Source organism: Rana temporaria, chromosome 6, assembly GCF_905171775.1.
Source record: "Rana temporaria chromosome 6, aRanTem1.1, whole genome shotgun sequence".
Lineage (NCBI taxonomy): Eukaryota > Metazoa > Chordata > Amphibia > Anura > Ranidae > Rana > Rana temporaria.
The window spans coordinates 108,883,194-108,907,822 of record NC_053494.1 but is presented as its reverse complement, the minus strand read 5'-3'; the positions used below and the strand labels follow the sequence as shown (position 1 = coordinate 108,907,822).

Here is a 24,629-nt window from a genome sequence, read left to right as displayed (position 1 = left end):
TACACGAGGAAACTGAGACCAAAGTAAAGTGGGGTTTAGCAACAGTGAACAGACACCAATAAACATACACAGCAAACAATGAGCAAGACAAAACAACTAACTATATACAAATACAATATATGGGACAAGGCAGAGGGGTACAGGAAGCTTTAGAACAGGTATTAGGCACACCTGGCAGCAGAGAGGCGATCAGACTGGTGACGTGCCAGGGTCAGGGAGGAGCTGCCTTACATAGCCACCTAATGCTGAGCCCAGGTGTGGCTGATTCTAACAGCCTGCTGACTTTTGGGAGACACCTGCTGGTGGACACTGAAGCTGCAGCAAACAGCTCAGAGTAGCACAGTGCCACCAGCAGGAGAACTCAATCCTAACAGTAGGTCTGGGAGCCTTGCAATATTTTTTATATAGAGACCTTTTTGTCAACTCTCGACAAGTGCAATTTTTGGTACAGGGGACTCAATTGTGCTTGCAATACAATTATTATACGTTCCTAGAACAATTCTCCAACTAAAAGGCACAGCTATGGGGGCTTGTTTTGCACCTTGCTATGCTAATGTTACAATGGGGTAGAGTGCACAATGTAATTAGCCATTTGGAACCACAACCCGTTCATGCGTCACATTGTGTACTATGGCAGGTACATCGACGATGTCCTGCTCATTTGGAATGGGAGTGTGAATCTATTCTGCTAAGTCGTTTCCTATTGTAGCAATAATCAGCTCTGCCTACAGTGTTTACACATATAGTGGACCCAGACAAACTAGTGTTCTTGGATCTTGAACTATCCCATGAGAATGGTAGGATTATCTCCCAAAATCATTGTAAACCAACTAGCGGTAACTCGTATTTACATTACTTCAACTGCCATCATCCTTCATGGCAAAATAATATCCCAGGGGGACAGTTCCATAGGCTAACCCACAGTTGTTTCAAAGTAGAGGGTTATGAAAGGAAGGGTCAGGTCCTAAAAAACTTTCCTGGAAAAAAGGTTTCCCGGATGCATTACTGAAAGATGCTTATCAAAAGCATATAGCTCCAGAGTTCCTCTGCCTAAAATATGATATACATGGGGACAGAAGAAGAAAAAATGGAGAAGATAAAAATAATATTCGATTCTTGACAGGTTACAACGATAAATACAAAAAGATTAAACAGATAATCCGCAATCATCGACGTATCCTACAATTGGACCCAAAATTTGTAGAGTCATTACCTGTAGTTCCTCAGGTCACTTTTAGAAGGGCAAAAATCCTCAATAACACCATTGCCCCAAGCGAATTAAAGTCCCATAGGAAATCTTAGCCATGGATAGCCAGGTCTTTTTCGACCACAGGATGGGTATATTCCAGTGCCGAAAAAGGGGATGTCCAACATGCCAGTTCATCTCCCATGATGGATCCAGTTTTTATGGTACAGGTGGTCAGTTGTATACCATCAAGCAGTTCATCGCCTGCTGATCTGAATATGTGCTCTGTTGCCCCTGTATTTTATTTTATATTTGTATTTTACTGTATGTTGGTCGCAGCATGCGCCCATTATGCAAACAAGTGGGCAAACAAAGGAGGTTCATTCAAAAGTGATGCGACAAACACAGCTTTCCCCAGCATTTTTTATTTCACCACAATAAGGATATTAAATGTCTAGAAGTCCTAGCTATCGAATATATCTCAGATAAAACATTGACTGATAATGAGAAATTTGCATTGCTCTGTAAGGCCGGGTACACACGAACAAACATGTACGGTGAAAGCGGTCCGTCAGACCGTTTTCACCGTACATGTCTGCCAGAGGGCTTCTGTACGATGGTTGTACACACCATCGTACAGAAGTCAGCGCGTAAACAATACGCGGGGCGTGTCCGCGTCGTCGACGCGGCGATGACGCGGAGACGTGGGCGGGCCTGCCATTTAAAGGCTTCCACGCATGCGTCGAAGTCATTCGACGCATGCGAGGGACGGCGGGCGCCTGGACATGTACGGTAGGTCTGTACTGACGACCGTACATGTCCGAGCGGGCAGGATTCCAGCGGACGGTTTTAAAACACGTCCAGGAATATTTGCCCGCTGGGAAAAGGCCCGGCGGGCAAATGTTTGCTGGAATTCGGCCCGCTCGCGCCCACACACGACCGAACATGTATGCTGAAACTGGCGGACCAGTTTCAGCATACATGTTTGGTCGTGTGTACGGGGCCTAAGAGGGAGACATTCTGAATTTTTTAATTAAATACTTTATCGCCCAATGGTTTAAATGACTAGAGATGCACAGCATAATATAAATAGCTCAGGACCCCTCATAATGTTCTAGCTTAGTATCTGGTTTCTAATTGTTCAGTTTTCACTACAATGTTACCATCCGGACATAATAATGGCTTTGGTCTATACATAATATTGCAGGCCTAAAGGAATCATGGTATATTAGTGGAGTTCTTCCTTTTTACTAATACAGATGTAGCCTTGTAATTCTGCACATAAATTCCTTGGTTTGATTTTTATACTTTTTTCACTATATATTTAAATGTTTTATTTTTGAGTGTGCATGTGACCTTTATGTATATCAATTATCAGTTTGTTTTATCACATCTTTCTTATTTTAATTTTATTTACATTTAATCAATTTTTTATTTTATTTTCATGTAATCAAATTCTTTGATTTTAATGTATATTGTCTACTGCAGCACTGATCAACTGTTACCGTTTTATTTTTATGTTTTTTATGTGATCAATTTTAAACCAATGATGAGCCTTTATTTATCAGGTTGTATACACAGTATAAATCCCCTAGATATTATTCAGCGCCTTAGGGGTTAATGACTCTTGTGGGGATGTTACAAGTAGGTCTGAAGCCGGTCCTAGTTTTCTACTCTAATTTCCAGCTTTTCACCTTTAAATATACAGCATTGGTTCCTCCTGTCACATGAAAAGCGTAGTCATAGTGATGGGACCTTCGCTCTTCAGCTTGGGTTCCACGGCTCCACCATCCCCAGAGGATGGTGCTCAATAGAGCTGTGTGTACACCTATGCCACATACAGCCTTGTCCTAAGCGCTTTTACAAGAGAGGTTTTGGTGGTTGCTTCACCTGTCACTGTAGCCTGCCACCAGACGCATTGTGTCATTTCATACTGTAGCCTGCCACCAGATGCAGCTTGTCACTGTAGCCTGCCACAAGATGCAGCTTGTCACTTGCCACCATAGCCTCCACCAGATGCAGCTTGTCACTTGCCACTGTAGCCTGCCACCAGATGCAGCATGAAACTGTCAAGCACGACGGATATGAGGCACTGGTGACCAACAGAGATTAATACTCCTCCTATGAGTGTTCTAAACAAAGAACTACAGATACCTTCACTGGTTGGCAACCATTGGCAGGGGCTCTGTTCCCTTGCTTTTGGGCCCTTGTGAGTGCTGTTCCTGCTCCTCTCCATCATGCATGTCCGCCAGTTCCCATCTGGTGTCATCTAATGGTGTATTGCTCTATCCATCAGAGAATTAACCATCATCTACCCATTAAATCATGTGCACCATTATTAATTAGATTTTAATCATTTCTACACATATGACAAAAACCTCTGAAGAAGGACCATTACGAGTCTGAAACCTATAAAGTGTCTACACCCATATGCACGCCAGCTAGCCCACTAGAATCTCATGGGTAGTTTTTGTCGTTGGCATCATGCGTTGTCTAGGGTACCATAGGTCATGAATTTATGTCTTCAAATGTATCACAATTGTTATTTCTCTCTCTCATCACTGTAGCCTGCCAAAAGATGCAGCGTGTCATTTACCACTGTAGTCTGCCACAAGATGCAGCTTGTCACTTGCCACTGTAGCCTACAATGAGATGCAGCATGTCACCTGACACTGTAACCTACAACTAGATGAAGCGTGTCACCTGCCACCGTAGCCTGACACCAGATGCAGTTTGTCACTTGCCACCGTAGCCTGACACCAGATGCAGCTTGTCACTTGCCACCATAGCCTGCCACCGCATGCAGCTTGTCACTTGCCACTGTAGCCCGCCTCCAGATGCAGCTTTCACTTTCCACCGTAGCCTGCCACCAGATGCAGCTTGTCACTTGCCACAGTAGCCTGCAACCAGGTGCAGCATGTTACTTGCCACTGTAACCTGCAACCAGATGCTGCGTGTCACTTGCCACTGTAGCCTGCAACCAGATGCTGTGTGTCACTTGCCACTGTAGCCAGCAACCAGATGCAGCGTGTCACTGTAGCCTGCCACCAGATGCAGTGTGTCACTTACCACTATAGCCTGCAACCAGATGCAGCATGTCACTTGCCACTGTATCCTACAACCAGATGCAGTGTGTCACTTACCACTGCAGCCTTAAACCAGATGCAGCGGTTACTTAATACTGTAGTCTTCAACCAAATGCAGTGTGTCACTTGCCATTGTAGCCTACAACCAGATACAGTGTGTCACTTGCCACTATAGCTTACAACCAGATGCAGCTTGTCAAGATTCTCTCTGTGCAGTGAGCACAACTTCTCAATGTTAATATATGGCTATTTAGCTTTTCCCCAGTGCTACCACTTCAGCCAGATTAGAAGGCAGCCAGCATTCGATTCTCAGGGAGTGCAGTTGACAGTAGGGTTCTATGAGAATATAATGTGGCACTGATCTCATAATAGGCACACATGACTCACACTGACAGTAAGTGGTGTACCACTATGTAAAGAGACAATCTCTGCTCATGGCAGTGGGAGTACCTGTCCACGGCCCAGGGGTTTGGGACCACTGCTCTAAAGTGATCCCAATTCCTATCTTGAAGAATTGTCATGGGAACAGGTGTCCTAATTTAAAGATTTCTTCTCACTTTTTGCTCTGGTGACAACTCTAAAATTATGGATTCCCCATTACTTTCTTTCTCAGTAACAATTGTCACTATGAATAATAGAGGGTGAATTTTCTTAAGCCAGGATCAAACAACATTAAAAACAGGGGGTCAAACACTTCTAAAGTGTATAAAAAGCAAAACAAACATATAGTGATTGTATGACGTATTTGTGTTTTTAAAATGTGTGTTAAGTTTAGCTGTACATTGTATCTATGGCAAAGATACATTTTTTTAGGTTAAGTTTACTTAAAACACCAATTTTTTTGCTGTCTATGCCTCATTGGGGAGTTTTTTCTTAACCTTCTGTTCCGGAGACATTACAGCAAGTGAAAGGAAATCTTTCCAAAGTTCATAAAAATCCCTTCTGAGGCAGTTCTCACCAGAACATGTGTCCCTATTGGGACATTTTCCCTCACCCTTATCCTGGTGACAGCCTTAACATTTTCAATTTATTATCACAGATGACCATGAGCACTAAGTAAAAGTGAATCTTCCCAGCAGAGACAGGGGAAGCAAAAAAACATTAAAACAACAGACGGGTTATTTTCCTTGTTTTCATTTAAAAAAAACGATTACAATTTTTTTTTGGCTATAGATACACTATAAATGAACACTAATATTCAGTAATATTTTAATCTCTGACATGTCCCCTGAACCTCTGTTAACCAGAGTACAGCAGATGAAGAGAAGCCCTTTATTCTTGCTGAACACTTGGACAAAATAAACAGGTACAGTATATTCTTATTGTCTGTCTGTCTGTCTACCTAAGTGTCTATCGGAAGCACAAAAGAAAATACAGTGCCTTGAAAAAGTATTCATACCCCTTGAAATTTTCCACATTTTCTCATGTTACAACCAAAAACATAAATGTATTTTATTGGGATTTTTTGTGATAGACCACCGCAAAGTGGCACATAATTGTGAAGTTGAAGGAAAATGATAAATGGTTGTCACATTTTTTACAAATAAATATGTGAAAAGTGTGGCATTTTTTTTTTTTTTTTTTTGGGGGGCATGCTTTGGGAAATCTAGGGGCGGAGACTGTCAGAGGGGGGTCTTCGGAATAAAGGGGTATCCTTAAAGCTGGGGTGAAGAGATACATGGTTAACATAAAGTCAATGTGAAACGTATGAAGGGGTGCGCGCGGGCAAACGCGGGGGAGCTCCAGACGCGTTGTCCTCGCTCTTTTCTGCACATACACTCTCCCCACCAAAAACGCCTCTCCTCCAGTTGGAGGTAGACCAGAGGCGTTAAATAAAGGGAAAGGGGATTTTCCCCTCTCCCTGGGGTTTTTTTTTTTTTTTTTTCTCTCTCTCGTTCCCCGTCCCGTCTAGGTCCAACAGCGATCCGCCTCCAGAGTAGCGAGGGGACGCGGGTTGGAGCCGCGGGGGAGGGGAAAGGAAGTGAAATTACTCGGGCATTGGGGCGTGCGACCAGTCCTCGAGATACGGGGAATAGGGGTAGGGGGGTTCTTTTTTTTTTTTTTTTTTTTTTTTTTTTCTGTCTGTCTAAAATTGGGGTCGCGGCCTTTCTCTCTCCCCCTTCTCCCCTCCCATCCTCCTTGGTATCTTCGAGCCCCCCTGTGAGGTTAAAGGGTAATCCCCTACACTAGAGTAGAAAGATGACAAAAACGGATATAATTAATTTTACTTCATATAATGTCAAAGGCTTAAATAGCCCAGAAAAACGTACTAAATTATTGGCAGAACTTAGCAGGATTAAGGCACAAGTAACCTTTTTACAAGAGACCCATTTTCGAAAAGATAAAATACCCAGATTGGGAAATCAAAGTTTTCCGACTGTATACCATGGTGCCTCGCAGACATCGAAGGCGAATGGAGTGGCAATCTTGCTTTCAAAACAAATGATTTGGAAGGAATCAAATGTAATTACGGACGATGTAGGCCGGATGCTAATCGTAAAAGGGGAGTTAGGGAATCAAAAAGTTACTCTGGTGAACTTATATTTACCCAATGAAGACCCTACAGTCGCATTGGGAAAGTATCTGGAAATGGTACAACAACATAAAGAGGGGTTCCTTATCATGGGGGGTGATCTAAATATAGCATTAGACCCAGTGATAGATGTATCAAGGGGAGTGTCTCATATCTCCAACACAAAACTACGGAAAGCTAGGTGTCTATTGAAAGAAACTCAGGTAATAGATAGCTGGAGGATGACCCATCCGCATGACAAGGATTATAGTTTTTTTTCTGCGAAACACAAAACATACACAAGGATAGATTATGTCTTTATAGATCAGAACATTCTTTCAAGATTACGAGGAGCAGCAATAGGATCTTTTACGATATCCGATCATGCGCCAACCAATTGCAGTATAGAATGGGGAGAAAGGGGGCCACGAGAATGGAATTGGAGAGTTAATGAGACACTCTTAAAAGATCCGGATTATGAGAAGCAGATAGCTAGGGAATTAGACAATTTCTTCTCTATTAACGACTCAGATGAAACACTGCCTATGAATATCTGGGAAACACATAAATGCTACCTAAGAGGGGTACTAATCTCATTAGGGGCACATAGAAAACGTAATCTGAGTGCTAAACTGGATAGTCTGCTGGGGGAAATCCAACTTCTGGAAACAGCACATAAGAAATTACAGACACATCAGATAGGGGAAAAGTTGGCGGGCTTGCGGGAAAAATCAAATCTTATGCTAACGGACAAAGCAAAAGCCAAATTGAGCAGGTGTAAAAGAACTTTTTACGAATTCGGGAATAAACCCAGCAGGTTACTGGCGAACGCACTCAGAGATACGAGATCCCGCAACCAGATCGAAAAAATTAGAACGCAGGGGAATGTACTGGTGAGCTCAACACAGCAAATAGCTGAAGCATTTAGAGTCTATTATTTAAACTTATATAATTTGGAGAGGCAGGGTGGAAGAATTAATACTGCAGAAAGGGAGGAAAGGGCCAAGGAATATCTATTGTCTTCAAAGATGCCAAAGATACCTACAGAAGAAGCAGAAATGATAGATGGCCCGATTACAGTTGAAGAATTTCTGGGAGCCTTAGGAGCATTAAAAGCGGGAAAGGCGCCGGGTCCTGATGGTTATACCTTGCGGTATTACAAAATTTTTGCGGAAAAACTGGCACCTAGGTTCGTTGCGGCTTTTAATTCGATCCGCGAAGGACAGAGGATGCCAGCGGAAACCTTAATGGCCGAGATTGTGGTGATTCCCAAGGATGGGAAAGATCCCGCCGAGTGTTCAAGTTATCGGCCAATATCCTTGCTAGATGTCGATTTAAAAATCCTGGCGAAGATACTGGCAGATAGACTGTTGCCGTATATCCCCGCTCTGATACACCCAGATCAAGTGGGTTTCACCCCGGGCAGAGAAGGGAGAGAGAATACCCAAAGGATAATAAGTACAATATATTTAGCACAACAACGCCACCAGTCCGTAGTTTTGATATCCGCTGATGCGGAAAAAGCCTTTGACAGGGTGGAATGGGGATATCTAAAAGTCATGCTATCACATATTGGTTTGGGGAAGGGCTTACTGAACTGGATCACAAGCCTATACTCCTGCCCATCGGCAAGAGTGAGGATTAATGAGAAAAAATCAGATCCCTTCCCTATCCATAATGGAACCCGACAGGGATGCCCCCTATCCCCAATTATATTTATTCTTTCCCTGGAGCCCTTTTTAAGAACTATTAGAGCAAACAGCGATATAAGGGGTATACGGGTTGGGGAAGACGACTATAAGGTGGCAGCGTATGCTGATGATCTACTGTTCACATTAACGTCCCCGATAACATCGCTCCCCTGCTTATTAGCAGAGATAAAAAGATATGGAAAAATTTCCAATTTTAAAGTCAACTACAACAAATCGGAAGCAATGGGAATTGAGGTGAACAGTGGATTACGGCATCAGTTGGCCGGTAGTTTCTCTTTCAGATGGACAGATTCCCATGTGGAATATTTAGGGACGAAGATACCGAGGAAATTGGGCAGGATCTTTGAATTAAACTTTATACCCCTGATAAAACAAATAAAGCTAGATTTACAAAAATGGGATAAAGAAACATTCTCATGGTTTGGCCGAATAAATATAATAAAAATGAACACGATGCCAAGGCTAATCTATCTTCTGCAGACCCTTCCCATAACATTGCCGATGGGATTCCTGAGAGACATACGAGCAAAGTTTATGAAGTTCATTTGGGCTGGAAAACCGGCCAGAGTCCGGAGAAATATACTGACTCTACCCAAAGATAAAGGAGGAGTGGGCCTCCCAGATCCAATGGGGTACTATGAAGCCTCTCATCTAGCACGAGTAGTGGATTGGTGCACACAACAGGCTGACAAACCCTGGGTCAATCTGGAACAAGAAGCCAGTAGTATCCCTATAGAAGGTCTGGCGTGGTTGGGGGAGAATAAGATACCTCAGAGCGCAAAGAAACACCCGATGATAAAGGCTACACTTAGAGTTACCAGGCGGGCGTGTAAGAATACGAATCTGGTGAAATGTATCGGCCCTATGACACCTATCCTAGGAAACCCGAGCTTTGGGCCAGGGTTAAAAGACCGTTATTTCAATAACTTGAGACGGAAGGGAGCCTGCAGGCTGATACATTTCATGAGAGAGAACCACGTAATGCAGAACGAAGATTTAGAACTGGTATATGGGGAAGACTTAGATATATGGAGACGTAATCAGTTGAGAACGTTTTTAGGATCTCTGAAGACCCACGAGGCAGAAATAGGGACTCCGTCCAAATTTGAGGAAATCTGTTTAAAAAAAGAACCATCGAGACATATGCTATCATATATGTATACCTTATTGATCGAATCAAAGGCGCCACGAGAGCTTGTCTTCATACAGGCATGGGAAAGGGAGCTGGGCGTTAAGTTTTCAGATACTCAGAAAAATAAGATCTTTGCATTTATACATAAAGCCTCAATCGCATCTAGGTACCAGGAGGGGGGATATAAAGTTATGACAAGGTGGTACAGGACACCAACAATACTAAATCGTTTTTGTTCCCACTACGTCAAAAATTTGCTGGAGATGTCAGAAAGAGGAGGGCACCATGGTACACATATTCTGGGAATGTCTGGTGATAAGAGAATTCTGGAGGATGGTCTCGGAGACAATCCGGGAAATTACCGGGATAAACTTAGGAGACAGACCTGCGGCGTTCTTGTTACTCGACATTCCCATATCAATGGAAAACTATAAACAATCTCTAATCCGTCACTTGATAACAGCCGCAAAGGCGTGTATACCTATCCTATGGAAGAGTACCGCCTCCCCAACAAAACTGCAATGGCTTAGCAGAATAAATGAGATACAGATGATGGAAAACCTCACAATGGGAATACAGGAACGAGAGGAGACCTATTGGAGGACCTGGACTCCATTCATTGAATATAGGGAGCGGAGCTTATAGGGGGGGGGGGAGGGGGGAGAGACGGGGGAGAGACCGGGGACAGATGCATTTCTTCTTTTTTTTTTTTTTTTTTTTTTTTTTTTGGGTGGGGAGGGAGGGAGGATTTTTGGGTGGACGATTAACATTTCCTCGGGCTTAGAACACCCCCTTGGAGGATAGCAGACGAAAATAGCGGGTTCACCAAGGATAGGGGACCTGGGCCAGTACAGATGAGATTAGAAATGTAATAGGAGGCGGAAATATAGAGTATATGAGATGCTAAGGTGAAGATTACAAGGAATGTTATAAGGCTGTAAAATAGAGTTTATGAGATGTTAAGGTGAAGATCTCAATGAATGTTATAATGATGTAGAGACTGTAAAAGCTGTACCTATTGTGTCATGTCTGTGGAAGGAACAGAGGAAAAGAGAAAAAAAGATATACAAAATAAAGAATTATAAAAAAAAAAGTGTGGCATGCTTTTGTATTCAGCCCCCCTTTACTCTGATAATGCTAATTAAAATCTAGTGAAACCAATTGTGTTCAGAAGTCGCCTAATTAGTAAATAGAGTCCACTTGTGTGTAATTTATAGTGATTGTAAAGGTTTTTTTTTTTTTTTTTTTTTAATAACAAACATGTTATACTTACCTGCTCTGTGCAAGGCCCCGGTCCTCCTTTTCTGGGGTCTCCAGGCAACGCTTCTGGCTCCTCCCTTTCATCGAGTGCCCCCACAGAGAGCAACATTACATGGGGGCACTCGTGCGGGCGCGTTCCCTAGTCCTGCTGCTGCTTCCATTGACACAGACAGCAGTACTCAGCCCCATCCCCCATGTCACTGAATTTGATTGACAGCAGCGGGAGCAATGAGGACCCAAGACAGCAGCTGGAGCTGTTGGGCTCGTTCTCATCGCTGGAACGATCGGGTTCAGGTAAGAAAAAGAGGGGCTCTGGGGTGCAGAAGGTTTTTCACCTTAATGCATAGAATGCGTTAAGGTGAAAAACCTTGAGACTTTACAACTCCTTTATAAATACAGCTATTCTGTGAATCCCTCAGAAGTTTGTTAGAGAACCTTACTGAACAAACAGCATCATGAAGGCCAAGGGACACACCAGATAGGTCAGGGATAAAGTTTTAGAGACGTTTATTAGGTTATAAAAAAACTCCCAAGCTTTGCACATCTCACGGAACACTGTTCAATCCATCATCCAAAAATGGAGAGAATGGCACAACTGTAAACCTACCAAGACATGGCCATCCATCTAAACTATACAAAAACAATAAAGTGGCGCTAGAAAATAATATTATGAAAAATGTTAGAACAAACTGAATAATATAACACTGTGAACAAATGTGAAGTCCATATATGAAAAAATCAAAAGGCTGTGGGTCGTTGAAGAGATGCACCGCCTGTGAATGGTCACCTATGGTGGACAATTGAAAGACACCACGGTGGAATAAAATTGAGTGAATATGTGAAGAGATGACCACCACCAGAAGGGGAGGCTTACCAGAGATATTGAACCCTATTAAGCATACGCCTAAAGGGTCAATATAAGCTGTTAAATGAGTTGATAAAACCACATCAATCGGATCCGGATACACAAAGAAAACGATGGCTTGAAAACATCACTTTAAACCAGAGCGGAGGGGGTTGACAGCGTCTTGATAGTGACTCCCAAGAGGTCAAACCGTATCCAAAGTACATAAAAGAAAACGAAGTCTCATAGTGTAATACCGTAATACTGATGAAATTTATTAACGGTTAAAAACACTTACAGTTCTGTTGAAAACAAAGGGCATCAATAAAAGGTGGCGCATGGCAGCAGCAGAGTCCCGACGCGTTTCGCAATAGTTTGCATCATCCCCAGCCAGAGTGGAATTCTTTTCACATATTTATTTGTAAAAATTTGGAAAATCATTTATCATTTTCCTTCCACTTCACAATTATGTGCCACTTTGTGTTGGTCTATCACATAAAATCCCCAAAAAATACATTAACATTTTTGGTTGTAACATGACAAAATGTGGAACATTTCAAGGGGTGTGAATACTTTTTCAAGGCATTGTACATGCATGCTATTCAAACCAATGCAGGCATCTAATGTTCAGTTGTAAAAAAGGGAGATAATAATTTTTTTTCAATTACACGAGATCTATAGTGTAAAGAAAACTAAAATACAGTTTAGTACATTTAAGTTAAAGAAAAGCATTTTTCACAGGCAGAAAATTAGTTATGTTACTGAAAACCAACCAAATTTGTTATTGAATGGGTGTTTCTACAATCAGATATACTACAATATATCAATATATAAAATGCTGCAATAATAGGAACACTGACTATTACCATTTATGTACAGTGGAACCTCGGCTGCTGGGGGAGGAGGGAGGCTCTGCCATTGTTCTGAAAGCAGCACTCTTTGGGTCTTGCGAAAGCCTAAGACTAGCCCTATATAGGGGCCCGAAGTCCAGTTTGCCCCTAACCGTTTCGATAAAAGCCACCATTCGGGCGTGGGAGGCCACCACAACCCTGGTGTCACCTTCCTATCAGGGAGTCGCACCCTCTGCCCCGCTGTGGTTGAACCCGAATTTGCCAGACTTCTGCTCCATCCCGGATCCAATGATGTGGGCCTGTGGGGGTGTTAAGGTGTTGGAGGATATCACTAGAGAGGGCGATCTTATTTCCTTTGATCAATTGAAGGCCAGGTCATTCTTCTTTCGCTACCTACAGCTGCGCCATGCCTTTCAGGCGCAGGTTAGCGATCGAAGAGTTGAGTCCCTTCCCTTAGCACTGGAGACTCTCTTGAAGGATGAGGATCTGGCCACAACTCTGTCAACTGTCTACAAATCTTTATTCAAAAAGACACCCCTTGGGGTATCTAGATGTAAGGAGAGGGAAATTCCCGATATTCAAGGGGAGGATTGGGAGGATATGTGGGATCGCCCCTTCAAACATCTGGTCTCCGCTAGGGACCGTTTAATACAGTTCAAATTTCTACACTGCATATATTACACCCCTGCCAGGCTGTGTCGTATATACTCGTCCGCTAGTGGGCAATGTTGGAGGTGCACACGTTCCCCGGCAGGCTCGGAACATATTTTCTGGACCTGCCCACAAATTTAAGCTGTCTGGGGTGGTGGAGTACTTGTCGGAGGTGCTTGGCAATCCGGTCCCTCTGACTGCTAGGGTTTGCCTCATAGGGTTCGTGGAGGAGGTAGTTTCCGCACATTTCTGAAGATTGGGTTATTTTATGGCAGAAAGGCTATCCTGCTGAATTGAAAAAATTACAATGCCCCCACGCTATCATTCTGGAAGGGGCTGGTCAATTTTGTGATACATCTTTATAAGGCTACGTACAGGGCAAGGGGATGCGAGAAAAAGTTTACACAAGTTTGGCAGGCATGGCTGGACTCATCGATTACTGTGGGCTGATGTTACAAATGTTTTAAGCAAGGTTGAATAGGTATTTTTTCTGCTTGGGGCTCTACGGTTATATAAATTACCTTTGTCCCCTACTGGGGTTCCTGTGAATAAGGGCATCCTACTGAGGATTGAATATAGTTGGTATAGGAGGACAAATTGTAATCATATAATGTGCATATGTATGAGATTATCGGGATTAGGCGGTTGGTCAGGTTATGGGGGGGTTTAGGTTGAACTATGTTAGTTCTCAAGGTTAGGCCCTGCGTGGCCACTGTTGGGGTAGGTATGTTGCCTACCTGGTTGTATGTTACATGTTGTATTGTGTTGTCATGTATGAAAACCCAATAAAAATCATTTATAAAAAAGAAAAAAAAGTACAGTGGAACATCGGTTTAAAATTAACTTGGTTTGAGAGCGTTTTGATTTGCGAGCAACTTTTTCTTTTTAATTCTGACTCGGTTTGCGAGTGTTGACTACCAAGACGAGCAGAATTTTAACTAAATAGGCCTACAGTACCTCTTTTGGCCTGGGGTACAGGGGCACAGGACCCGAGCAGAGTCGAAAATAGGCCTGCAGTACCTCATTTGGCCTGATGTACGGGGGCGCAGTAGCCGAGCCGAAGTGTCCTTGGGTCTTTTCGGCCGGTTTTGGCGCTCTCTGGCGCCCCCACCTCTGGCCACATTCGGTATTGCATCTCATTGAAGTAAATGCAGAACAAATTATTTTTGTTTCCATTGACTTCAATGGGAAAACTCGCTTTGATATGCGAGTACTTTGAATTACGAGAATACTCCTGAAACGGATTATACTCGTAATCCGAGGTTCAACTGTAATCCACTTCACTCAAAAATTATTGTCAGTAAAAAAGGCACAGTGATCAAAAAAGGAAAAAAAAAACATGTTTTTTTTTTTTTTTTAAGCTGTCTTATGGTTTCATACTGCAGTAAAAACACAGCCAAATGGAAACTGCTTTTTAACTGGTTTAGGAGTATAGGTGAATCTTTCAGACATAAAAAGAGAGATGTGGGTCTTAACCACTTAAGCCCCGGACCTTTAGGCAGCTAAATGCCCAGGCCAGGTTTTGCGATTCGGCCCTGCATCGCTTTAACAGACAATTGCGCGGCTCCCAAACAAAATTGGCGTCCTTTTTTCCCCACAAATAGAGCTTTATTTTGGTGGTATTTGATCACCTCTGCGGTTTTTATTTTTTGCGCTATAAACAAAAATAGAGCGACAATTTAAAAAAAAAAGTGATATTTTTTTCTTTTTGCTGTAATAAATATCCCCCAAAAACATATATAACATTTTTTTTTCCTCACTTTAGGCCGATACGTATTCTACCTATTTTTGGTAAAAAAAAAAATCGTAAATAAGCATTTATCGATTGGTTTGCGCAAAATTTATAGCGTTTACAAAATAGGAGATAGTTTTATTATTATTTTTTTTTACTACTAATGGCGGCGATCAGCGATTTTTTTCGTGACTGCAACATTATGGCGGACACTTCGGACAATTTTGACACATTTTTGGGACCATTGTCATTTTCACAGCAAAAAATGCATTTAAATTGCATTGTTTATTGTGAAAATGACAGTTGCCGTTTGGGAGTTAACCACAGGGGGCGCTGAAGGAGTTAGGGTTCACCTAGTGTGTGTTTACAACTGTAGGGGGGTGTGGCTGTAGGTCTGACGTCATTCATCGAGTCTCCCTATAAAAGGGATCACTCGATCGATGCAGCCGCCACAGTGAAGCACGGGGAAGCCCGTGTTTACATACGGCTCTCCCCGTTCTTCAGCTCCGGGGAGTGATCGCGAGGGGGCGGCTAGAAACGAATAGCCGCGCCCTCGTCCCGGATCGCTCCCCGTGGGTTACCAACCACCGCATGTACCGGGGGGGGGGGTCCCGATCGGACCCCCGACTCGCGGAAAGGCGGGGACATAAATGTACGCCCATATGCCTGTACGTGCCATTCTGTGGACATATATGTACATGCGGCGGGCGTTAACCGGTTAAAGAGGGCCTTTGTGGGGTTTATATATGTGATACAGTGCCTTGCAAAAGTATTCGGCCCCCTTGAACTTTGCAACCTTTTTTATTCCATAAAGATTTTAATGAGAGAAAAAATATTTTAACAGACATCTTCAAAACATCGACAGGAATAATAATAAAATATAGAGACCAAGGGGCCCCGGTAATACATGCGATACAGTAACATATGACATAATCTTAATGGGGCCCAGACAACACTTCCAACAAATATAAGATCGTCATCAGCTTAAGTAAAAGGGAAACTATGGGGCAGATTCAGGTAGAATCGCCTTACTCTGCGGCGGCGTAACGTATTACATTTACGTTACATCGCCGCAAGTTTTACGGGCAAGTGCTTGATTCACAAAGCACTTGCCTGTAAACTTTCGGTGGTGTAGCGTAAATCCGTTCGGCGCAAGCCCGCCTAATTCAAATGGGGCGTGTATCATTTAAATTAGGCGCGTTCCCGCGCCGAACGTACTGCGCATGCGCCGTCCCTAAAATTTCCCGACGTGCATTGCGCTAAATGACGTCACAAGGACGTCATTGGTTTCGACGTTAACGTAAATGGTGTCCAGCGCAATTCACGGACGACTTACGCAAACGACGTTAAATTTCGACGCGGAAACGACGGCCATACTTAACATTGGCTAGACCACCTAGGGGGGAGGTTTAGTTTTACGACGCATATCTCTATGGAAACGGCGTACATTTACTGCGACGGGCAAAGCGTACGTTCGTGAATCGGCGTAACGACTCATTTGCATATTCTATGCCGACCGCAATGGAATCGCCACCTAGCGGCCGGCCTAGAATTGCAGCCTAAGATCCGACGGTGTAAGTCACTTACACCTGTCGGATCTTAGGGAGATCTATGCGTAACCTGATTCTATGAATCAGGCACATAGATACGACCGTCGTATCTCAGAGATACCAGGGCGTATCAGGAGATACGCCGTCGTATCTCTTTTATGAATCTGGCCCTATGTGCCCAACTTTCACAGAAGACTCAAGCTAGCATGGGTATACTTCAGTGTTTCTAGATTCTCCAACCCACATGAGCGAGTAGATATATACACGGACACACAGCCCCCAGGAAGATGGGATGATGACTCAGAGCACCTGCAACAGCAGGTCTGGGCCTTTGTTTCACTTTCGCTTTAGTCCTAAAAGATCTGTTTCTTCCAGCAAGGATGGGTGGAGAGGTCCGTCAAGTGCGGACCCATCCCCCCATCTTGTTAAGATCACTAATATCAAGAGAAAAGGTAAAGAAGAAGAAAGAAGCAGGGGGGGGGGAGAAAGGAAAAAAAAAGGGGGGGGGAGAGGAACGGCTGAACTTAAATGCCCGAAGAGGGGGTGGGGAAACCACCAGCTACCCTCTCCGTCCACTATATTGGTAAATAAATAAGTCAACTTTATCGTACACCGGGTGCAGAGCTATGTCAGCTTGCACACTGTTATTCACTTTGTGACCTTTTTGCCACATTTCAGGCTTCAAACATAAAGATATAAAACTGTAATTTTTTTGGAAGAATCAACAACAAGTGGGACACAATCATGAAGTGGAACGAAATTTATTGGATATTTCGAACTTTTTTTAACAAATAAAAAACTGAAAAATTGGGCGTGAAAAATTATTCAGCCCCTTTACTTTCAGTGCAGCAAACTCTCTCCAGAAGTTCAGTGGGGATCTCTGAATGATCCAATGTTGACCTAAATGACTAATGATGATAAATAGAATCCACCTGTGTGTAATCAAGTCTCCATATAAATGCACCTGCACTGTGATAGTCTCAGAGGTCCGTTTAAAGCACAGAGAGCATCATGAAGAACAAGGAACACACCAGGCAGGTCCGAGATACTGTTGTGGAGAAGTTTAAAGCCGGATTTGGATACAAAAAGATTTCCCAAGCTTGAAACATCCCAAGGAGCACTGTGCAAGCGATAATATTGAAATGGAAGGAGTATAGGACCACTGCAAATCTACGAAGACCTGGCCCTCCCTCTAAACTTTCAGCTCATACAAGGAGAAGACTGATCAGAGATGCAGCCAAGAGGCCCATGATCACTCTGGATGAACTGCAGACATCTACAGCTGAGGTGGGAGGGCCTGGTATGCTCCTGGAGGGGAACCCATGCCGTTTTTTTGTTTAAAATTTGGTGTGGAGTTCCCTCCTCATGATTCATACCAAACACAGTGCCTGGTATTGGCAGGGATCCAAGTCGGATCCCCGTCGCTTCTTTCTTGCGCTCGCTGTAATGTGTTTTTCCGATTGCAGCGAGATGTACAGTACCCTGTCGCAGAGAACCAGCGTGATGGGATCACGCTGGAAACACATTCTCGCGGTCAGGTACTGTATAAATGCTTGAGTATACATTTCTAAATTTTGGTCTCACACATTTTGATAGGATGGCAGGGTATTTGATGAAACTTAAAGCGGTAGTTCACCCTCCTTCACCCCATTATTCCATTACTTTCGGCATCGTAGCGCGAGCTACGGTATGCCGGTCCTAAATTTTTAATCCCCGTACTCACTGTGCTATTGTTGATTGAAGAATCCGACTCCCGCGGGGAATGGGCGTGCCTATGGAGAGGGAGGATGATTGACGGCCGGCTCTGGCACGTCACGCTCCCCGAAGACAGCCGGAGTAGGTCTCGGCTATTCACAGCGCCTGCGCACAGGCTATGCGCAGGCGCCGTGAATAGCCAAGCCTATTTCGGCTATTTCCGGAGAAGCGTGACGTGCCAGGGCCGGCCGTCAATCACCTTCTCTCACCATAGGAACGCCCATTCCCCGGATTCTTCAATCAACGATAGCACAGTGAGTACGGGGATTAAAAATTTAGGACCGCCATACCGTAGCTCGCGCTACGATGCCGAAAGTAATGGAATAATAAAAAAAAACATTTTTTTTTTTTTTAACAGGGTGAACCCCCGCTTTAAGAAACAATCAATGCCATTTCAGACTATATTAGATATTGCTTGTTTTGTGTCCTTGGATGGTGGTGTTAGGTAGTTTGTAAATGTATCCTTTAGTAAGTATTTTTGTATTGCATACAACGGTTTAGAGATGATTATATGTGGTCTTGGATGTGGAAGTCATAACAAAATATTATTTCCATCAAGGCTCCCTTAAGCCAGCCATTGAATTGAATGCTGATGCATTTGCCAAATCTATTAATTATTTAAATTGATCACAGATGAAATTGTAATGAATAATGTTCATTACCAGAAGTAGGTACTAAACTGTTGAAATACAACAGCAAGTCCATACCATTCATATTAAAATTGCGTGGCACATAGGGAGGGTGGCAGAATGAAGCAATCCTTGGCTTAGAGACACATAAAAGCTTTTGAATTTATGTCAGAATCTGTCAGAAAAGAGACTCACCTAAAAGCCTCATTAAGGGTAAAATACAGCATACAGTACATGTCCTTTCAGGCAAACCACATACGGTATATCTGAAAAAATTCTGAGATGCATTTGATATGCATTCACAATCTTTTTATATGGAGGTATAGGAGGATAGTGAGGCACAGTAAAAGCAAGAATAAATTACCATTAGGTTTAGTTCAGACCTCAAACACTGGATTACATATCCCTCAAAACAACTTAACAAGTTGGTTTCAGAAGCAAAACATAAATGCTCATGTAAACCAGTCCTTAATTTGTTTCCTTTTAGGTAATAGAGAACTAATATACCCATTCCACATTAATTTCAGTATATATTAGATATTGAAGTGTAAAGCGGAGGTCCCACGAAAAAAAATATATTAAAAGCCAGCAGCTACAAATACTGCAGCTGCTGACTTTTAATAAATGGACACTTACCTGTCCAGTGCGCCCACGATGTCGGCAGCAGAAAACGAGCAAGCGTCTCTCTGCTGCCCCCGCCGCCATCCTCTGTGAGGGAATCAGGAAGTGAAGCCTTGCAGCTTCACTGCCCGTTTCCCTACTGCACATGCGCAAGTAGCGCGGCACAGTCCCAGTGGTCCCCACTGTCTCCTGGGACCAGTGTGTTTCCCAGAAGGCAGTGGGGGAGGGGAGTGACTCCCGTGGGAGTCATTCCCGGAAGTGGGTGCAAATACCTGTATTATACAGGTATCTACACCCCCCCCCCCTGAAAGGTGGCAAATGTGACACCGGAGTGGGGGAGGGTTCTGAAATTCAATTTTTGGGTGGAACTCCGCTTTAAGAGCAAGTCTACCTAAAAGTAAAGTATCTGTTATGGGTGGACTTTCTTATGCCGGGTACAGACGAGAGGATTTATCCGCGGATAAATCCTCTGGCGGATTTTGATCTCCTGGTTGTACTAACCAGGAGATCAAAATCCCCGCAGAATTCCGTCCGCGGTGATGTGTCGCGCCGTCGCCGCGATGATGACGCGGCGACGTGCGCGACGCTGTCATATAAGGATATCCACGCATGCGTCGAATCATTACGACGCATGCGAGGCAGGGAATCGGACGGATCGATCCGGTGAGTCTGTACAGACCACCGGATCGATCCGCTGAAGCCGATTCCAGCGGATAGATTTCTTAGCATGCTAAGAAATTTTTATCCGCTGGAAATCGGTCGGCCCGAAAAAAATCAGCGGAAAAATATCCGCTGGGTTGTACACACCAGCGGATCTATCCGCTGGAACTGATCCGCAGATCAATTCCAGCGGATAGATCCTCTCGTGTGTACGGGCCTTAGACACCCACTTAGACCTCTCAATGTCCAAAATGTTTCAACAATGTTTACAGACAGTGTGAATGTCTGGGTGTTCTCATCTACCATTTAGTCTTCCCATTCTTCCTTTTTTGCATGTTTGTGCCACAGTAGTTATGCAAATCTGGGATCTCAAGCACTGAAACTTTACGATAGCCCCAAAAGTTGTAATGTGTGTTTTAACTCTGCAGCATCAAGCAAAAACTTAAATATCTATTTTAGGTGTGCTGACCCTAAAACTTATGATGTTGTTAAAAACCTCACCCAGTTGTTTTGGATGGAAGCACATTGTAATTATATACCAAAGTCCTGCCTAAAGAGGCAACATTTTTTAAATGAAAATATATGATTTGTAGCATATACAGTAGACAGCATAAAGTTTGTTTTTCCATGTCTGCATATCTATTTTATTAGAAATCTGTAAGAGTTGCCTTTTGTTAATTGCTTGGTAAGTAGCAGACAATTACTTTGAAGACTTTCACTAGATGCAATTAAAATATAGAATGGCAATATCTATCAGCACTCTAAGCCTTACAGTTAATCAGCAGCTTCTAAAACCCTTTCAAATCTTCCCTCTGCTCCAGCATAAATATCTTCAGCTTGGAAATTACTGCTGTGCCACCACTGTGAAGAAGAAAAATGAGTATAGATGTATTATTCTAAAAAAAACATGGCTAGATTAAATAATGTGTCTGTCTAAGTTTTTCTTAGCTTTCTTCACTCCAACAGTACAGTACCTAAAATGGGCATTGTAACAAATCGCATTATAAACGCGCATCGTTCTTTTTAAAACACGACTTTGCCTTCGTTTTCTTTTAACCTTTGGGGCAGACCAGGTTTTAATTCTGAATAGATCCCCATGAAGATCTCCTCTGGGCTTGTACGCTATTGTTCAATTATTTTATATCCCTCAATAAATTTAGCATGAAATGTTGCTTCTCACTTGAACACACAGATGTATGCAGCAAGCACCAGTTGCTGAATTATGAGGCCTTGCTCTGTTGCCACTTTATCAGTACTAGCAAAAGTGTACCCGTTCCAAACAGATAATGACGGTTATATTAAAATTTATGATAAAGTGTTTTAGCAAGAAAGACTGTAAAGGGGAGGAGTGCGGAAGGTATGACTGGGGCAGTATGTGACTGGGAGGAGTGCAGGGGTATAGCAGTGGGCAATGTGTACAAGACAGGTGTGCTGAGGGTATGACAGTGGGAATATGTGTCAGGCCCCATACTCACGACCAAACATGTCTGCTGAAACTGGTCCGCGGGCCAGTTTCAGCAGACATGTTCGGTCGTGTGTGGGCGCGAGCGGGCCGAATTCCAGCAAACATTTGCCCGCCGGGCCTTTTCCCAGCAGACAAATATTCCTGGACTTGTTTTAAAACAGTCCGCTGGAATTCTGCCCGCTCAGACATGTACGGTCGTCAGTACAGACCTACCGTACATGTCCAGGCGCCCGCCGTCCCTCGCATGCGTCGAATGACTTCGACGCATGCGTGGAAGCATTTTAAAGGCGGGCCGCCCACGTCGCTGCGTCATTGTCGCGGCGACACCGCGTCATCGACGCGGCGACACCGCGGACACGCCCCGCGTATTGTTTACGCGCGGACTTCTGTACGATGGTGTGTACAACCATCGTACAGAAGCCCTCTGGCAGACATGTATGGTGAAAACGGTCCGACGGACCGCTTTCACCATACATGTTTGTTCGTGTGTACCCGGCCTAAGGGAGGCGTGCAGAGGATAATGCCGCGTACACACGATCGGTCCATCCGATGAAAACGGTCTGATGGATTTTTCCATTGGTTAACCGATGAAGCTGATTGATGATCAGTCGTGCCTACACACCATTGGTTAAAAAAACGATCGTGTCAGAACGCGGCGACGTAAAACACAATGACGTGCTGAAAAAAACGAAGTTCAATGCTTCCAAGCATGTGTCGACTTGATTCTGAGCATGCATGGATTTTTAACCGATGGACGTGCCTACAAACGATCGTTTTTTTTCTATCGGTTAGGTATCCATCGGTTAAATTTAAAACAAGATTGAATTTTTTTAACCGATGGATAAATAACCGATGGGGCCCACACACAGATTGGTTTGGTCTGATGAAAACGGTCCATCAGACCGTTCTCATCGGTTTGACCGATCGTGTGTACGCAGCATAAGACAAGGGGCAGTATATGCAGAGAAAAAGTTCAATATGTAATTAAACTGCAGTGTGTTATTTTTGTGAACAAATAATATAAATAGATATAGTTACATAGAAAGGGTGCAAGCTGTTACACAGCAATCACTGCCTCTCAGTGACAGCCTTCCTTGTATATCCTACTGGGTTGTATTTTTTTTTTTAAGATTGTTGATCTGAACATTTTGCTAATACCTTGTGCATCAGTACTGCGTGGATCTTAGAAGAAGGAGGTATACACCAATATAGCTTGTCATGAAAGTTCAGCTGTTAAAGTAAAAACAAACCAAAAAAAGTACCATCGACAGCACTCAATTATGTTGATTCTACCCTAGAAATACGTTGGGACATGATCACACAACATGATTCAACAATTCTTGTACATCAATATGTTCTGTTGTGCACTTTCCCAGACTTCACATTTATGTTAAAGCGGAGTTCCACCCAAAATTGGAGCTTCCGCTTATCCCACTCCTCACCCCCTTACATGCCACATTTGGCATGTCATTTTTTGGGGGGGGGGGGGAGTGGGGGCTTCAGGAGGAGTGGGACTTTCTGTCCCACTTCCTCCTTCCACCGAGAGGCTGGTTAGGCGATTAAGCTTAATCGCCTACAGCAGCCCCTCCCTGTAGGCGATCGCCTAGTACACGTCACAGGTCCTAGGCGATCTCCTGTCCAATCAGACAGCGCAGCACCGGGCGCGCATGCGCAGTGCTGCTCGTGCATGCGCAGTGGGTGCATGGCCGTGAAGCTGAAAGCTGTCACGGCCGGGTGTCCACAGTTGAAACGCTGAAGCAGGTAAGTGTATGTTTATTAAAAGCCAGCAGCTACACTTTTTGTAGCTGCTGACTTTTAATAAACATAGACATTGGCTGGAACACCCGTTTAAGTATTGTCTATGACATATTTATTATTATTCACATAACAATTTAATGCTACTGGTCTAAAGATTATATACATTTCAGTTATTTCTCCAAGGTAAATAAAACACTACTAAAGTACTGTATGAAATATTGAGAATGTTCCTTTGCTTTCTTACATTTTTTATCCAGACATGTTTTTAAATATTGAGTAATATGGGGGTGGGGTAACATTTCTGACAGCTTTTATTTCTGTTTGTAATCCCTTTGAGAAGGCTTTCCTTTACTTCGTATCCCTGTGTGGTGGTATGGTTGTCACCAGGACATGAAGACATGGACTGCAATAAAAATATTGTCCTAAATTCTCATCCATCCTTACTTTACCAAATATGTTTTTGTCCCCTTTGGAGAGAGAGGGTCAACCGTCTTGCTCTTTCCAAAATGAAATAAAACATTTGGCTTACTTGTACTGAAAATATCCCCAAGTTAAATAACGTTCTAATAAAATGTATTTTACCTAGTCTGTTTACAGCAAACAGCGTTGAAGAAATATTTGAAAATTTGAAGAAAGATGGTTCATCTTTTGCTCAACAACAGCTGCAGGTAAATCTCTCTGAAATGCTTTCTGTTCTATTTTGTAAATTTGATTGTACAATTGTGGCCAAAAGTTGTAGTATTCCTACACCCTTACCAAAAACTAAAATCCCTATTTGCTATGAAATAAGTTGAACAGACACAAGTTTACAACATTCACCATTATTTTCCATACATCGTACAGCAGACATTTTTCTTTATGACTTTAACCACTTGCTGACCACGCTATAGCAGTTTTACTGCAACAGGGCGGCAGCTGTGCACTAGATCACAATTATATACGTGATCCCACACATCCTCCTAGAGTGGGCGCCCTTACCGCAGGCAGGCCGCTTCTGCTGTGATTATTCACAGCAAAAGCCGATCAACAGGTGCCGGACATTGGATGTCCACCGGCACCGCAGATCTTCGTGTAGAGACTCAGAACAGAGCTCTGCCTATGTAAACAAGTTCAGTACGGTGGCAGTGCATATTCTTAGCACTGATCACTGTATTAGCGTTACTGGTTCCCACAAAAGTGTCAGTGTCCGATTGTCCACCGCAATATCGCAGACCTGCTATAAGTT

General features: G+C 43.3%; 1 protein-coding gene across 3 annotated transcripts in view; it reads left to right on the top strand.

Moving 5' to 3' along the window:
* HIBCH (3-hydroxyisobutyryl-CoA hydrolase) overlaps positions 1-24,629 on the top strand; it is a 225,646-nt gene that overhangs the window by 149,100 nt on the left and 51,917 nt on the right. For all 3 annotated transcript variants that reach the window (XM_040357165.1, XM_040357163.1, XM_040357164.1), the window contains 2 exons: positions 5,520-5,578; positions 23,991-24,072. In XM_040357165.1, coding sequence (XP_040213099.1) covers positions 5,520-5,578; positions 23,991-24,072 — 141 coding nt within the window. The remainder of the gene's footprint in view (positions 1-5,519; positions 5,579-23,990; positions 24,073-24,629) is intronic.